Genomic DNA, 17,607 nt, shown 5'->3' with positions numbered 1-17,607 from the left:
GCCTTACAAAAAAAGCAGCTTTGCAGTGAAATCAACTAAATAAATCATGAAAAGTAGTAATCTGTTCTGGGATGTTGCTGAGACAGACATTGCTTTGGGGCTTGGCACTTCCCAGAAATCATTTGGTAATCAGACAGTAAAGCCGATCCTGGGCGTCTTTCCCATATTTTAACACTTTTTGAGGTCTGTTCAACATCACTTCCTGTGACAAGTCAACATTCCAGATGTAGAATTGTTCATGATGTAGCAAGATGGTAAAGAGTTGATATGACAGGCATGAAATTAGATGTAATTATGTTACATTGGAAGTATAAAGAATTGTCTTTAGGAGTTAGGAGTTTGCTCTAAATGGGGGTAAATCCTGCCCTGCTCTCAAGTCCCCAGTCTGTGGTCACATGGCACAAGAAGGTGGGGAAAGGAGAGGGGGGGGGGGGGGGGGGGCTTATCCTGTTCGTGCCACAACGGGCTGCCCAGCCAACCAGAAGATGAGAAAAGAAGTGCACCCTTGTTGTTTGTTCGCCTTTGGCCCCGCCATCTGTCTGCCTGGTTCCTGACACCTGTACCAGCCTGTCAGAGGGGGGCTTCCCTGTCATCGGGGGCGGTCACCGGGCGGGGGGGATCAGGGTGAAGTTGGGGCCACTTTTGGGAAATGAACTCAAATTAAGGAGCTTTAATAGGCGAAAGGAGACCAAATCAGATTCTTTTTAACAATTTTGTGACTTGGATCATTTTGAGAGAGGAGGCTCGCTGAACGTGTCGTTGTAAAATGAGTTCATGGTGTAAAAAATGTTGTTGAAATTTCCCTTTTCTTCATCGCTGTTGTAAATTCTGGTGAAAGTTAACTTTGGAGTCAATAGGGCAGCTTGAATTGCTAAGACACTTTGTTTCCTCTATTTTCATTCAAAAATAACGTACAAAATATATTCTTGTTTGAGTGGTACATTTCGCAAAATCATTAAATACAGTATATCGTAAATCACAGAACATAGGAACACCAAAAGTAATTGAGATGATTTCCTCAATGAGCTGAACAGATTGAAGTTGGAAAAAAAGCTTCTAGATCAAACAGTATGGAAGAACCTTGATGCCAAAAATAACCTAAGAGTAGGACGTTTGGTTTCACCAGCGCGTTTACTGGCTTCAGTGGCCTTCTGACACCATGCTATAAGAGACTTCTTAAATGTTCTTTTGCACATGCGTACACACTGGAATATGATATTGGACACAAATTAAAAAACAACGTGAACAGCCGAATCTTAGTTCATAGCAATAAAACCAAATTGCGCACTGAGGCCTGCAGAGAGAGCGCAGCCAGGTTTCAGATCCAAAAGTCTCCAAAGCTGCCCCCGCTGATTCTGTTTTTTTATTTCTAGGTAAATGACCTTTACAGGTGCTTGTACCCTAAACCCTCTCCTCATCAAAATATTGGCTCGAGGTTCAGAGGCAATTGGAAAGCAAATAGTTGGCATGCTGTAAAAGCATGGAAACAGCTATTAATGCGGTGCCAGATGTTCATCAGACGCTGATGTTAAGGGGAGGATTCTCAGTCCTTTCTAAGGGCTGCTTGAAAGAAGAACTGTGTTGCTGTGAGCTCTGGTGTGTTCATGGGCACATCTTATCTCTGCCAAGAGGGTTCACTTCCAAAGGAGCCGCTCCTCTCACCAACTCTGAATAAGATAAAAGCCCATGAAAGAGCACATTAAATTCTATCACAAAGGTGATGTCAGAGTGACGGAGTTCTCCAAGAGCAGACTCGAGACGTTCTGGCACCAGAAAAAAAGAAACAGATGCAGCCTAAACCTGTTAGTCACCCACCTTCTAATCGGCTTACATTGGCTGGGTGACAGGCGACTGGCACCTCCGGAGGGTCAGACATGGCTGCTAACACACACACGTCACAGCACAGGATGACATGTTGGATATCCACATGAAACCAAAAACAGCACTTCACACATTCGGCGGAGAGATCACTGAGCAATCACTTTTCCCTCTCAGTGATGGTATCATTCACAGCTCGTAATTACGTATTTCCATATTCCATATTCTCATTCCATCTGGTGTACAAAGAGTGTGTTTTAATGTATTTTGATCCGTTTTATGGCCTTTCTTGAAGCCAAAAATCATATTTGTTTTAACCTGACTTGAAAATTAATTTCCGCTTCTCTCGAGGTGTTGTTTGTCTCCTTTGGGCAAAAATCTAGCCATAAACACTTTAGTTTTACAAGACTGGAGAATGCAGAAGTATTCAGTGAATTGTTTAATGAACTGACTTCCCGTAGCTTCCAACAGGTGTGAGGAGGGAACTGAAGCTTGTTTGAGATGCCCTAAAGCATTCAGACGAACACTAAAAATGTTTTTACACCTCTCCAAACATGGAAAGAAGTCCCTTCCCTCGCACCTGTGAAACATTAAGCCCCCTCCTCGGATTACGTCTGTCTTGCCATAATGTCCTCTCAGCGCTCGGTCGACATTTTCTCGCCAGTTTCTGAAAGCAGGTGTTAAAGCGATGACCACAAGCTAGCAGGAGTGTGTGGAAGACCCCCCCCCCCCCCCCCCTCCAGGCCGGGCCGGGCTCTTGTTTGTTCTCAGCAGAGGATGATCTTGTAGGTCCCACCAAGTCAAACAAGTGGCACGTTGCCAAGTCGTCGGCCTTTCACACAGACATGAGGAGGGATTGACACAGTATGGGCTGAGGGCCACTCACATCCACAATCAGAACAGAAGAGCACTGTGAAGTCATCAAACTGAGAAACCTGTGTGTGTGTTCAGGCCCGAACTGAGGAGTTACACTCTCAGAATAAATACATACGCAACTCACACAGTAAACATTGTACATCACTTCAAGGAAGATGCGTTATGGTCTGCTATTTGAAACCGTTAATAAACGTTTTTTTTATGTTATATTTTCAGCTAACAGCTAGCGTAAAATGAATTGTTTTACCTGGATCATTTCAGGAACGTTTTCAGAAAGGTTGCACATACCCATTTACCTTAGAATATAGGATAATGAATCCCAAAAAAACACCCTTTTTACAAAGACAGATGACAGGAACCCCTAAATAGTTATTATAATATTATATATATATATATATATATATATATATAAACCTTTAATAACGTTTCTACTCAAATTAGTCAAAATCCCTCCACTAGCTGTTAAAAAGCGTATATGTTTTTTCTTTTAGGTTTAACTATCCCATAGACCAGGGGTGTCAAACTCAAATACACAGTGGGCCAAAATAAAAAAATCGGTACTACTCGAGGGACGGACTGGTTCAATGTTTATTGCAGGACTTATTGAAATGAACTTATTGCACATATTAAACCTGGAACTAACAAAGCTTCAATGATTGCCAACATTAAACATTAAATAATCAGTTGCATTCATTTCTTATAGCTCTATCTGCAGCTTTTCCAGAGTCAAGGAAACCCTCAGGATGGAGTGAAGGTGTGCGTGCAATATACCGGCGGGCCAGATCTAATAGTAATTAGAAATTATCCTGCGGGCCCAAATTAAATCCACCACGGGCCTGATTTGGCCCCCGGGCCTTGAATTTGTGCCATAGACTAAGGTACATGAGTTTATACCACCTTTTTGAAAACCTTCATGAAATTGGGTTTAATAATTAAGTAGTTTGGATATAACTAAACTAAACATCCCCTTTCCTTTTTTTCAATGCTTTACTTTTCAACATTGTGTCCTGTTGCCTCCCCAGGACGGACAGTGAAGAGCAGCATGGAGACTTCAGCTCCAACAGCCACTGAGAAGAAGGAGTGTAAGGGGTCAGGTCTGGATGGAAGCAGCTTCTCAGAACTCCCAAAGAAGCCCTCGCCCACCACTCTGACCAGAGGTAAGCCCTTCTTCATTCACCTTGGAACTACATATCTAACACAGTGAACACCAATGGAACTACACAGCTGGTGATTGTAAATGCTACTACAGTAGCTCTCTTGCATCCTTCTGTTTGTCTGTGAGATCATGCACTCACAGTGCAGTGAACTTAAACATTATGGCTACTTTAAGGAGCTGGGTTGCAAATGAAAGATAGACCAAGAGATGGGGCAGCATGTTTCAGAGATGTCAGGGAATGGATGATGAAAAAATGTTATAATGAGGTCGAAAGACCTTGTTCTCACCTCCCGAGTGTACATTTCATGAATTACTAAAGAAGGCTGGCACAGCAGTGGACGACATGGTGTATCAGAGTCCTCGGATAAAGGCTGGGCGGAGGGAAGCACCTTTGAAATGCTAAGAAGATGTGGCATGACATTGTGGCGTTAGCGGTATTTCTGCTTAATGATGGGCTTGGTGGCCTGCCACATGAGGAACCACGGGCAGTAATTGTTTGGGGATGCGGGGTGAGAAACTAGGACATATCAGTGCCCTCACTGGCACCTCCACAAAGAGGCTGCAAGTTTTTCAAACCAGCAAGAAAAAATATTGTGCTTGCCATGACATTAATTATTAAGTCATTTACACTTATGACCATTGTGTGTTATGGAGGCAGCGGGGAACTAATGTTCATAACCTTGCAGCGCTGAAAAAGAGTAGTCTGCACCCATCAGGGCTTATTTGTGCTTGTGAGGTACTACAGAGGTTGCATATTCCCCCTATGAAGGGGTCATAATTAAAAGATGAGCTCATGTTTTCATTAGTGAATGTGATGAAAACTCCTCGTAACGAGGTTTGAGGACCTCGCTGCATCCTCTGAGGTACCAGGGTTATAAATTACTAACGCCTGCTGGTGGACACTGAAAGCCCTCAGGAAGACCCTCTGTTCATCTGAGGGGCCGCGGCAGGAACATGCCATTCAAGTGCTTTTACTGTTTAATGAAGGGCCTGGTGGCCTGCCATGGCAAAGCTCACTTTGTCACACGGGGGAAGAGAAGAAGTAGGCCGTTAGGACGTCATTAGATCGTTTTAATGCTCTGCTTTTGTTTTCATTTGATTATTCTGTCTTTTTATTTGAATTGGTTCTTATATTAGTATGCATGTGGAAACAAAAATGGGGCAAATGTGAATAAATAAAGTAGCTTCTTGGTAAGATGTCACAAACAGGCTAACTTAAAGGTCCTCTTTTATCTAGCTCTCTAGTATTTGAAATGGAATTCCAAAGTAGTCGAAAAACTCCAGACTGCATTATCAGTTTTTTTTAAAGTTTGAAAATGAAACCGCACTTTACAGTGTAACTTAAGCAGAAACATCCTGGGAACATCTTGTTCACCCTAATCCCTTGTGTCAGCTGGCCATGATTCTCATAACTTGTTTCATGAGAGCTCACTTTGCTTGTGTTTCATAGAGACATGCCTCGCCCTGTTCAACGTGTCTGTGTCTCTGAGTGTGAACACATAGTGTGAGTGTGTCTGGACTCTAATGCAGAGTGTGCATCGGGGTCCGATGGGTAAGAAAAGTCCAGGGTACTGGCTCCAAAGTGCAGGTCGGGTTCAGTCCGTATGAGGGGAATCAGGCTTGTTTCTCAGGACCTTGTTAATGGTTTTAAATGCCCCCCCCCCCCATCTGTGTGACAGCCTGCATCTGTCTGGCAGCGAGGGGCCTGCTTCCACAGGCCCGGCCCCTGCAACCTGACTCCCAGCTCGGGGATTTACGAGTGTGTGTCGGCTCTGTGTCAGAGTAACATGTGTCCAGATTAGGTACCAGGACTGTAAAACATCTCATGATTTCAAAGGAATACCTGTGATTCATGTAGCCCCCCCTCCTCCCCACTTCACACCAAAGACTAGCATATGGACGCTCTGATGTGCTGTTAACTGAGGAAGAACAACGCCTTCAAACACACATCCTCCAACATGTTGTTTTACGGCCCCTGTTATATTCCGGGGAAGTTTGCCAAGGAGATTTTTTTTCCATCATCCCTCACGGTGGTGTTGACTGTACGAGGCCAGTGGAGCAGACAAGCTCGCTAACACTCGTGATTATTTCTGCCTAAGCAGTGCGTTACGCTCATCTTTCTCAGAGCTGGCCGTAGCTTGCGAGTTCCGGACGCAGATTGATGTTCTTCAGCATCGGAAACACATTGTCCACAGATAATTATTCACAGTTTGATGTATGTAAGGAGGATGCCAATGAGAGGCACTACAGAAAAATGTCCTCAGCTTTGTCAACACTTGCCGTCCCACTTGTACTCAAACAAGAATGCAGTATTAAATCACCCAACCTCAAGTTTTCCCCCGTGAGTGTTGTATAATTAGTTTAGCGGGGAGTGTCTCTGCAATAAGGAGCCGTATGTCACGGCCATCAGGGCGAAGTCTTACAGTGGGAAAATGCTGCTCCGAAATCAAGTAAAATAATAATAAAAACAAAGTGTTTTCACTTGTAATAAGTCAAACAAATCTGCCAATAGAACAAGTGAAATGTTCTTGCTGAGATTTTTTTAAATAAAATGGGATATTTAGATAATTAAGGTCTTGTAATTAGCTGGGAACATTTATTTGTAACTATATATTACCACGATCAGTAAATGTTGGCTACAAAATAAGCGTGAAATGCTCCAAAGTTTTCGTTTTTTTTATGTTTTCAAGAGTCTTTGACTTCACAAGACACTTAAGATGCATTGTCTAAAAACCAGGCCCTATATCTCACTGCATTGTTACTGCTTAAGTTATTATGTCTTATATCAAGTGGAGAGACATATTCTGACTAGAGATTAGACACATATACCTAATACAAGATTCAGAGTGTTTACAGTTTAAATGGAGCTGAGGGTCTTCACTGAGGTCTCCGCATTGGCCACAAGGCTTTTTTCTGAAGGGTGCTCTGGAGCGGGTCACGCCCCCGCCGGCAGAGAAAAATGTCCCCCCGCCTCCCCCAGCTCCCTCCCCATCCACAGGCCTACTCCAAAGGGACAGCCACTAATCTTCCTGAGAAAGAGATTTCTGCCTTTCTTTCTGCGCTCCTAAATGAGGCTCTTACGCTGCTGTGGTTCCACAGACCGGGGGGGGGGAGAGGTGGAGGGGGGGGTTCTGGGACCAGGGTTATGCAGGGATGACCGCATTCAAGCCAGACCCCTGTGCCCCCTTTTGGTTTAACTTCTTGGCCCTCCACCTCATCTGCTGAGGCCTGAAGTATTCTACTTCTACAAAGAGAACGAATGACCTTTTAAACAATGCTCCGTAACATCCGGACAGGTTCATTCTTTTATGACCAATGCAACTAAGCTTGTGCGTTAAAGGAATACTATATGAATTACTCTCACCGTTTTACCTTTTATTCTTACAGAAAACATTGTTTTTCTCGCATGCCTGCACGGTAAACCAAAAGCAGAGAGAAGTCAATCAGAGTCATTAAAGCAAAACACCTATTTACAAAGGTTCACACCACCATTGCAGGATAATCCACGTTCTGTTTATACAGTCCTATGTTAGACACATATGCTTCTTGGTAAAACCTTAAAGCATTTCTTCATAACAGTCTCCTCTGTGCAAGTGTTAGCTCTTGTTAAATGCATTCCCAAATAACTTTAGTGTATGAACTGTTCTCAGGTTTCTGATGCTTCATGTTAAGGTAAGCGAGAAAAAACATTTAGGTATCACAGCCTGACATCAGTGTAATTTTCATTTTGTGGTTGAAGCATTCCTCTAAGTGTGCTGGGCAATGCAACTTTATGTATCTTTGCTATTTAAAGAAATACTGCAGATCCAGTTAAGAGGCTGTACATACAAGAAACCCTTTGCTCCGAAAGACCTCAAACATGTCATGGATTTCATTTTTAACAGCCAAAAGCATATATTCGATCAACAGTGTTGAGAAAGGATGGGCTCTATCAGGTGTCATCTACAGTAACATGTTGTTACAGCGTATCAATAACGCCTTTCCTGATACTCGAGAAGACCTGCAAGCAACAAGCTTACAGGAAGGCCTATTGACCAAGTCCCAATGTTGTTTATTTTCCTGTCAGGGTCTATAGCCTCACACTATCAGGAATTCACTGCTGTCCTCCCAGAACCACCTCAACAGAGAGAGATATGGTTTCTGTCCCGGAATGACTTTCAATTTATGGCTTAAAGTTTCATCCTCTGCACAGTCAGTTTACACTTGGACTTCAACGAGAGCTGTGATTTGGGCAGAAAAGGCAGAACATCTCTCAAATATATTGATTTATAGTTTTATATCAAACTCAATATCTTTGGGTTTTGACAAAACGAAATAAATATCAGCTCTCGTAGTAACCCAGAAACTGGTATTACAGAGTGAATTAAGAAAATCAACAGCAATTGTAGCATCTAATGCAGAATTATATCATTTTTCGATATCAACAATGTTTCACATGTTCCTAACATGGCCTGGCTCTAAACAGTTAACTTGCTTTCTAGGTGACCCCTCCCCCCCAGCTTCCATCCTCACATCTTTCTCAATCTATCTTATCTAGAGTTTCATTTTGTTCACTGCCTGGCTAGAACTGGATTTACAGATTATATATGCTAAGTGAAAGCAGAAAGAGGACATCTTGTTTATTCATTGTTTTGTTTTGTATCCTTGATGAGTGCTTTGTAACCGCCCAAAACACAGGTTTTTCCTCGCTGAAGTAACGGCTTTTATCATCCTTCATTACCGGGCCTTCTCATCACAGAGGGGCTGGCCTACATACAGAGAGCAGTGTGGAGCTCCTCCAGTGATTGGTAGCAATTGTTCACAAGGGTTTGAAACATACTGTATAGTATCATCATTACTTTATTTAGTTTCTTACATTGGATTTAATTCTGAATTATACATTAGTTTTCCTGGATTCTTTTTTATGTTTACTTGAAATACATGAGAAGAAAAAAAGACAAGCTGAATCCAAGCATGGAGTTCAGAGGAATTCTTAACAAGAAGAAAGCACTGTGGAGACTTGTCTAACTAGTTTTGAAAAAGAATATCTCAAGACAAATGTTTATTTCAGTAACTGCTTAAAACAGTCATAAAAGCAAATATTAAGCAGCCTTGTCTTCAAATTGTGTTTTGTGAGCCTGGATGGAGCGCTGACAGCCTCTGAAGCTCTCTTATGTGGTTTAGAAATGTAAATCAGGCTCAAATGAGAGGACATTTCTGATATTGCTTGTTTCTTTGGAGCGCTTCAAAGCACCCTGAGTGAAAAAAGCAACGTGGTATGCTTTGGGCAACGTCTGCGAATATAAATCTCTCTTTTCCAGAGGCGTCTACACACACAGCGCCCAAAGACAACATGTTACATTCCTGGCCGTTTACAAGCAGTGGGAGAGGAGGTGGAGGCAATATATGGATGCTTTAAGGGATTAACCAACACCCCGTCCGCCAGCTCTCTCTCCCTATCCCTCCGCTCTCTCGCTTGAACTTCCCTTTTTCTTTTTGTGCTTCATCCTCTCTTAAACAGAAAGCTCTTTCCCAGCGTGAAGAGTGTAATCCATGCCCCTGCCTCTAAGACACTTCCTGCCTGTTTTGTGTGTCGGACTGATGGGAATCAGAGCAATAAGGTGCCGAGCTCTCCCTCTTCTCTGAGGTGTCGCCTCAGGCAACCGCTTTCTCTGGACAGGAAGAAGCAGCATGTTATTAAAGAACTTGTTATAAGACCATGCATTTCCATGCTCTCAATCTCCCTGACCCAGCGTAACCCTCGTCAGACTTCAGCCACCGGTCTGCCAGCTGCTTTCATCTGCTAATGTAGGCCCAACACTCACAGTTCAAGTGAAGCAACAATAAACGTCCGATGAGTTTAGACGTGGTAAAACAAAAATGTGTGCTGGCTGTAAACACGGGCGGGAGGCACTTATGTAAACAGGCCTAGTTCCTATGGGGGAGCTGGTCTCGAGGCGGACAGTCTGTGGTCAGGCTGTTCCGGTCCGTATTCCCTCAGACCCCCCCCCCCCATCACACACACATTACCACCACCACCACCACCACCACCACCACCCCTCGCTTGCAGACACAGCTGTGGTCCGCCTGCAGACATGCTGCTGGAGAACAAGAATCAATGACAGCGCTGCACTGAGCAAAAAAAACGCACACTCACCCACGATGAGAAGTGCATGTCTGCAGGCACTGAGGCATCAGTCGAGAATATATAAAACTATAAACACCTCTAAAAGTTTGCATCAACGTAAATCTCTCCAGGGAGAACCTTTTATTAAATGTTCCAAACTTCTACTCCTTAGACCCCCAACAGTTCTGCTGTGTCAAAGTCAGAGCATGTAATGCATGGTTTAATTGTGTTGTAGCTTCCCCAGAAAACAGGAGCAGGAAATAGATTTCTGCCACCAGTGAAACTCCTCATGAGGTGTTGCTTCTTGTAATTACAGATCTGAGATTTCACTGGTCTCCAGCCTTTGCTAGCATTTAGCAATTAGCCACATCGCTGTTAGCGATGAGGCTCAGTCACATGGAGGCAGACGTATGTTTGAACATATGAACCACCTGCCAGCCGGCGGTCCACTGAGTCAAATGCACTGGGGTCAATGTTTTAAATAAAATGGCCGTGGTGAGAAACAAAACCAAACCTTGCCCAGTCTGTGGCTAGATCTTGCAGCCAAGGTGGAGGAATTCCATAAACAATTGTGAAAGAATAACTTTTACGATATACTTTCATGGCCACATCCCCAGGAGGGGATCTTTCTCCAGATGGAGAGTGGGCCTACAAAGGCCTGTGTCTAAAGGACAGGACGCAGACGAGTCGCGGTAATGCGTGCAACCGGCAAAATAAGCAGCTGAGGTTGCCTCAGTTAATACAGTAAATCAAACAAAAGCTGCCCATAATTCATTGGCTCTCGCAATATATCCTTAAAACAGAATCAGAAGGGAAAAACTGAAAATCTTCCTCAACATACATATCAAATGCTCTCCTGTTTCTGAAAGTTTGTTATATAAAAAATAATATCTCAACTCAGTTCCAGTTACTAGCTTTGCAGGACATTTAAACGTAATCTCATGGTCTTCCTCAGAAAATGGTGCTAGCTCTGGTGTCATTGTCATATCCAATTTATGACAGTGAATAAAGACAGTAAGATGTGTTTGCAGGCTCTGATAAGCTACTAAGTAGACATTGAGTTTATTTGTTCAGACATAGAGTAAAATAGAGAACCTGATGCTTTGTTTCCTGCCAGATTCCTATGGTACGATTCCTTACTAGAAATAAAAAAAGCCATAAGCATCCGTTTGCTAAAGTGTCATATTCTTTGTGAGACAGAGCTTCTGGGCTGTGCTGCTATTTCTTTCCCTGCTCTGTAATCACAGCAAAGCCTGTCATGAAGCCATTGTATGGCAACACAGTCTCACGGCATTTCGTGTTATAGTCACGAAATTAATCTATTGATTCGTGTTCACCAACACGATTTCGCCATTTTTTTCGTGTCACACAGAACGATTTTAAAAGCAATGTAAATAATAACAAATTAGAAGGAAAAAGACATTAAAAAAAATACAGATTTAAGTATTCTGACACAGAACGATTTTAGAAGCAATGTATTTATATTGGTAGTATGTTTCGTGCCTGCACCAAATAATAACAAATTAGAAGGAAAAAAAGATGACATAAAATACAGATGTCAGTATTCTGAGGCTCTGAGCCATTTCTTTTCCTCACTGACGGCAAAAAAACTCAGACATTATACAATTTAAAATAAAAGGGATAGGGTTAGGCTTAGGGTAAGATATTGAGTAAGAACATGTTTTTATGAACCACACAGCTTCTGGTCTTCCAAGACCCGACCGGACAAAAAGACGTGTTGCAGGCACGAAACATACTACCAATAGAAATACATTGCATTTAAAATCGTTCTGTGTGACGAAAAAAATGTGAAAATCGTGTTGGTGAACACGAATCAATAGATTAAATTAATTTCGTGACTAATAACACGAAATGCCGTGAGACTGGGTTGTGTATGGTTGTCATGGTCCATCAGAAAAAGAAAAAATAATCAAACAAAATGCTGTCATATGGAAAACTCATTTGTAATGTCATTCATCACACAGCAGCGGGAAACAGGGGTAAAGACAGTGGTTCTGTAACAGCTGGGTAGCAACAGATGATGGAGTGCTGACCCGCCCTGGGTTTGCATCGTTGTTTTTTTTGGTATGAAAAAAGAGCCACTACATCTCCAGGAACAGGAAGTCAGATATTTGAACTCTACATTTTGATCCAAAGATTACCTTTACCCTTTGGATGAAACTGTTACCCAAGATGCTTCCCATTCTTAGCTTGGATGGTGTTCTAAGGTGGTAGTTAAGGCATTATTTCATTCTTATTTTCTTAGTTGTTTTTGTTATAAACTGAAACATATGACATTGTTGTTTCATATAGCTATAATAACACCCCTCAGTTTGCGTTGAACGTGCTTCACCTTGCTATATCTCAATTATGTCGGAGGAAGGAGGTGACGGTCTAATCAACAGTCTACAAATGAAAGGGTTTGTTGTTGAGTGAAAAGTGTGTGTGTGTGTGTGTGTGTGTGTGTGTGTGTGTGTGTGTGTGTGTGTGTGTGTGTGTGTGTGTGTGTGTGTGTGTGTGTGTGTGTGTGTGTGTGTGTGTGTGTGTGTGTGTGTGTGTGTGTGTGTGTGTGTGTGTGTGCGTGCGTGCGTGCGTGCGTGCGTGCGTGCGTGCGTGCGTGCGTGCGAGAGATAGTATAGCTTGTTAGCCTGTTGTGTTTTGTTTGCCAGGTGATTTCCCCTCACATTGTTAGCTAAGCAGGAGAAGTTTTGGCGCTGCTTCACCCCGTGCCAGTGGCAGATACAGACATGTCCGCGCAGACATGCATCTGACGTGCACAGATCTGCCAGAAAACAGCACAAAAAAAGGAGATTGACCACCATCATCTTACTTTTGAAGATGATCTAATGATTTGTAGATTCAACTGTAACAAGACATGTCATGATTTCAGTTGTTCTGTTGTTATTAGTAATGTATTACTTTGAAGCTTTACACTGAAAACCAAACAGAACAGGCGATGTGAGGACACCTTGTCTGTGGGAAGTTGTGTTTGTAATTTTCAGATTACATTTTGAGATTTTTCAGAACAGATCACTGAATAAAGAAAACTATCATTAGTGTCAGCCCTACACTTACATTCACACCCGTTCACAATGTGCAAAGTAAAACCCTGTCAGAGTTCGTCCACTGAAGCTGTATTTAAATTTCCTGCAGGGGTTAGCTGCGTTCCTGCTCAGATACCTTCAGTCTGCGAGGGTTTTGATTTATAATTCAGTGAGTTTAAAGCACCGCTGCAGGACTGAGTGTTTGTATTGCATGGTAATTATACTCCCCACAGTGACTGTGTTTACATTTGTTTACATTGTTTCATACTGAAAATGAGACTTAATTACATTCTGTCAGTGACACTGTAACGACTTAATGCTCTATAAATCCAGTTTAAATTTGAAAACACATATTTTTCTCTGGATTTGGCCTTTCATCCACTGTAAGCTGACATTTCTCTCTGCACAATAAGCATTTTCTCCAACTCTTTACCATGTGTAGTATGTGGTGCAAAGTTTTGTTGTTAACTTACCAAAAGAAGAAGAGATGTAATAGTTCAGGCCTTTCAGCGTGGACAGACATCATATTGAAATCCACCCGAGGATGCTCTGCATGTGCGTCTTCTAATCTGTAATTGTAGGCAACCTCCTAATGTTTAAAACAAACCATGACTTGTGTGTGACCTCGTAGTTTCTATTTATTTTTTGGAATTAACCTGTTAAGCCCCGAGCCTGTTTTTCAGGTTTCAGGCTCGAAAATGACATGCCCAAAACAAATGACTACAACTTCACTTCTAAAAGGGTTATATGAATAATTTCTTTGATCAAAGCAAGGTTACATCTGTGAGTTGGATGTAGAAGTGTCAGAATCAATATAGATTTTTCTCAGTCAGAGTAAATTCAGATGGAACATAGTAAAAAAAGGTAAATTCTTACCTCCGCCTACAAAAAACCCATTACTTATAGTGAAAACCACCCTTGGATGATGGGTTAGTAGACTGAAAGCTTTAGGAATCCAAACTATAACATATAATAAGTACCCTGTATCAAGATTGAGGCAAAACAAGTGAAAATTGACCTTTTTAGAGAGATTTAGCAAAAAAAAGTTCCAGGCGGAATAAGCTTTCGGCACATTTGGGTATATCTGGTTCCATCAGTGCCATTTGACCTTTTTCAGGTACCAAACTATAAAAATGATGTATTACATTGAATTATCACCATAGGTATTCATTCCATTCAAAGACTTAAAATTAAAAAAATTAATAAAAAATTAAAAAAAAACGTTTTTTTTTTTTTTTTTTTTGTGAAAAAAAAAAGACCCGCCGACGGGGGCTTTGGGGCTTAACAGGTAATGAAAACAACTTACCAGAAATCACAAGTACCACAAGTTTACCTCCAGGCTGTTTCTGTTTCTTTTCAGATCATGGTGACTACTGTCCGTGAGGGCAACAGTCTCCACATAAGGCTACATCCCATTAGACAATCGGCAAAAATGTCAATTTTGAATTATTTCAACTCAAGGCATTAAGGTGCAGAAACGTAAGGAACATAGAGCAAATTACGAGACGCTCAGCAACGCAAAAGCAGAAAGCACAAAACCTCAGGCTTATAAAGTGTACTCTGTCTGATCGGGCCCTTAATGTAGATAGCATAGCTTATCAGAGAGTATAAGGTTGGAATCAACTGTCAAAGTAAAAGATGTAGTGTCTCTATGGCTGCAGTCGAATTGTCAGTTTATCTTAGGAACCTTCCTAACGGAGTGAAATGACCCGGAAGTACCTCAGTGGCAGCCATGATAAGAGCCGTACGAATTCTCTAGATCAGGGGTTCCCAAACGTTTCAGCCTGCGAGCCCCAAAATAAGTGCCAGAGACTGGCGACCCCTGTCAAAGGGGGTGCTAGTGATTTGTCAACGGGGGGAGCCTCGCTGCGGATGGCCTGCCCGCCCCTTAAAAATGTCTATGCACACGTTATTATTAATAATAATTTTAAAAAAATGGAGAATTATTTTTTACATTTGCGAAAGAAAAAAAAATGCTGCCCCACAATGCCTTGCGGCCGCAGCATTTACGGCGAGGGGATATTCGGCCGTTCACGGAAACAACCGATTATGACCGAGAAATGATATCATGAAAGTTACGGTGCTTATTAAGCATTTTAAAACGTATGTGGTAAGTTGCCAAAGTGCTTTGTTTTGAACGTTCATCATTATTATAATCAAAAAGAGAGTCACAGTGTGACAGGGGCTTTAAGGACTAACAAGTTTATAATAAATACATTTGTATTTATTATAAGACCTTTTCATACAATAATACGTATTGGGATCATTTGTATTAATGTGGACCGGAGGGTGAGGGTGACGACCATAAGTTTCACTTTCCTTTTTTATTTCAATTACAACCTCGTTCATGAAGAATTTATGTTTTTCTGTTGTCCACGTTCATAAAGCATAAAACAACACCATCAGAGCGCGGTGCAGAGTCTCTAGATGCGTCCGCCGTTCTTATTATACATCCATGTAGTCCGCTCACTCCGCTATAGAAAACTAGTTTCCCCACAGCAGACGCATATTCATGACGTCCGCTGGCGCATCATAAATACGTCGGATAGTGTAAGTGCAGTCGGATTCTCAAAGCACCGCAGTCTCTTCTCCTAAATCCTTTTGAATTCTCCTATCCACTATTCCTTAACCCCCGTGACGTTTCACACAGAGGTCAAGGAATAGACGATAGGAATAGACGATAGGAATAGACGATAGTTGGTGATTTTTGGACTATTCGACTGCAGCCCAGAACTGGCAAGTTGTGGCATGGTGCTTTTCCTACAAGCACACTGAAGCAATTGTGTTTCTATACAGCAAATCATAGCAGTCAGTGCACCCCCCCCCCCCAGGGTACTGACACTCTGTGCAGACTCACAGGTATCTTGGTGATTTGTTAATTTTTCAATCATATTTACGTGCTACCATCTTGACTTTATAATGACTGCAATGTTTAGTAGCTTGTGTAGCTAAAACTAGTGAAAGTCACATTTGATGTCAAATGTGGATTTTCTGCACATGCTTTCTTCATTGGTGCACATTCTCTGAGTGTTGGCTTTGGCAGAACAGTTCTGAGATGCTTAGGCGATAAAGGTACTGTAAATCTTCTTTATTCAGCAGAGTTGTGGTCTTAGAGACAATCTGGCCCATCTGAATTTCCCACGGAACAAAGAGGGAGGCAGGGGGTGAGCAGAGGAGGGAGAAGGGACTCAGCTGAAGAGGGGGTATTGTTTACATATCAAGACACTTCCTCTAACTCCCAGGAAAAGCAGTAATTTACCGAGCAAGGTTTTACAGTTTAATTTCTCCATTGTGCAGGGGGATAACCCCGTAATTACAGGGGAGGAAGTAGCCCTAAGCCCCGGACAGAGGGTGAGGGCTCACTGAGCCTGGCTGAGTTTGGACCCCCTCTTCCTCAGGCTCAATCTGGCTTTCTCCCACCCTCATTGCTGTGGCTATTTCACCTTTCCATTAGCACTTTTTGGGTGTCTGGGCGCCGGCCAATTAGTGCTCCGCTCCGAGTAATATTCCCTTCTGTGAGGCCAGAACAGCTCCTCTGGTGGAGACTCAGAGGCATCTGGACCCGGAGGACCAGGGCTGAGGGGGGGGGGTGTTGGCACAAGCTGGCAAAACCCTGGGGACCCTCACCCTTTACAGACTGGAAGTCACTTCATAAAATCATCCCAGCTTGCGGAACATTTAATGCAAAAGGAATCTCATAACAACTTTGGCAATTAAAACCCAGACTGGTTCTGGCACGGTGAGCAGAAGATGACAGACATGCGCAAATATTGACCAAACTTATAAAAGGTCAGTGTGTAGGGTCAGATCTATGGATACTGGAGAATTCTCCATCAGCAAGTTATTAAGTTGTGTAGTCAGTCTCTAAAAGGATGCAGAGGGTTTGGGTATGTACTTTGTCTAGATACAGTTTAAGATCAACTAAATTGAAATAGCTTTTTCTCAAATAGTTTCTGTTAAAAGGTTTGTTTTTTAGTGACATGATTATTTCTTTTTTTTTTTTTAAATAGAGCTGCAAAATGTGTGGTTTGACAGAAAAGTGATTAGCAACTCAATTTGGTTATTGCTTGAGGCATTTTTATTTCACACATGACAAACATAAATCTTCTTTATTATAAGGATTTGACACTTTCCTTTGTCTTATGTGACCCTAAACATTTGAAAGTGTTACCCCGGCCCTATAACTGTGGTGAGCATTGCCCGCTTTGTGTCTTACCTATTGTAAACGATACAGTGAATCTACAGAGTAATCTGCATACCAGTACATGATGAAAATAGGCACCATCGCAAGAGACCTGGCAGTTTATTGAATCAACTCATTCAGGATGTGAAGCCATCACAGACAATAAAGACTCGTGTGTGTGTGTGTGCGTGTGTGTGTGTGTGTGTGTGTGTGTGTGTGTGTGTGTGTGTGTGTGTGTGTGTGTGTGTGTGTGTGTGTGTGTGTGTGTGTGTGTGTGTGTGTGTGTGTGTGTGTGTGTGTGTGTGTGTGTGTGTGTGTGTGTGTGTGGGTGTGTGTGTGTGTGTGGGTGTGTGTGGGTGTGTGTGTGTAGCAGCTTGTCATAGCTGTAGAGACTGTAATTGCTGAGTAACAACAATAACACAAC

General features: G+C 42.3%; 1 protein-coding gene across 1 annotated transcript in view; it reads left to right on the top strand.

Annotated features, from left to right (window-relative positions):
• gli2a (GLI family zinc finger 2a) overlaps positions 1-17,607 on the top strand; it is a 98,615-nt gene that overhangs the window by 20,541 nt on the left and 60,467 nt on the right. Inside the window, exon 2 of the mRNA XM_034134529.1 lies at positions 3,717-3,851. Within this exon, the coding sequence (XP_033990420.1) occupies positions 3,737-3,851 (115 nt within the window). The 5' untranslated portion in view covers positions 3,717-3,736. The remainder of the gene's footprint in view (positions 1-3,716; positions 3,852-17,607) is intronic.

This window comes from Trematomus bernacchii, unplaced genomic scaffold (genome assembly GCF_902827165.1).
Source record: "Trematomus bernacchii unplaced genomic scaffold, fTreBer1.1, whole genome shotgun sequence".
Taxonomy (NCBI): domain Eukaryota; kingdom Metazoa; phylum Chordata; class Actinopteri; order Perciformes; family Nototheniidae; genus Trematomus; species Trematomus bernacchii.
This window is presented reverse-complemented; position numbering and strand designations above follow the sequence as displayed.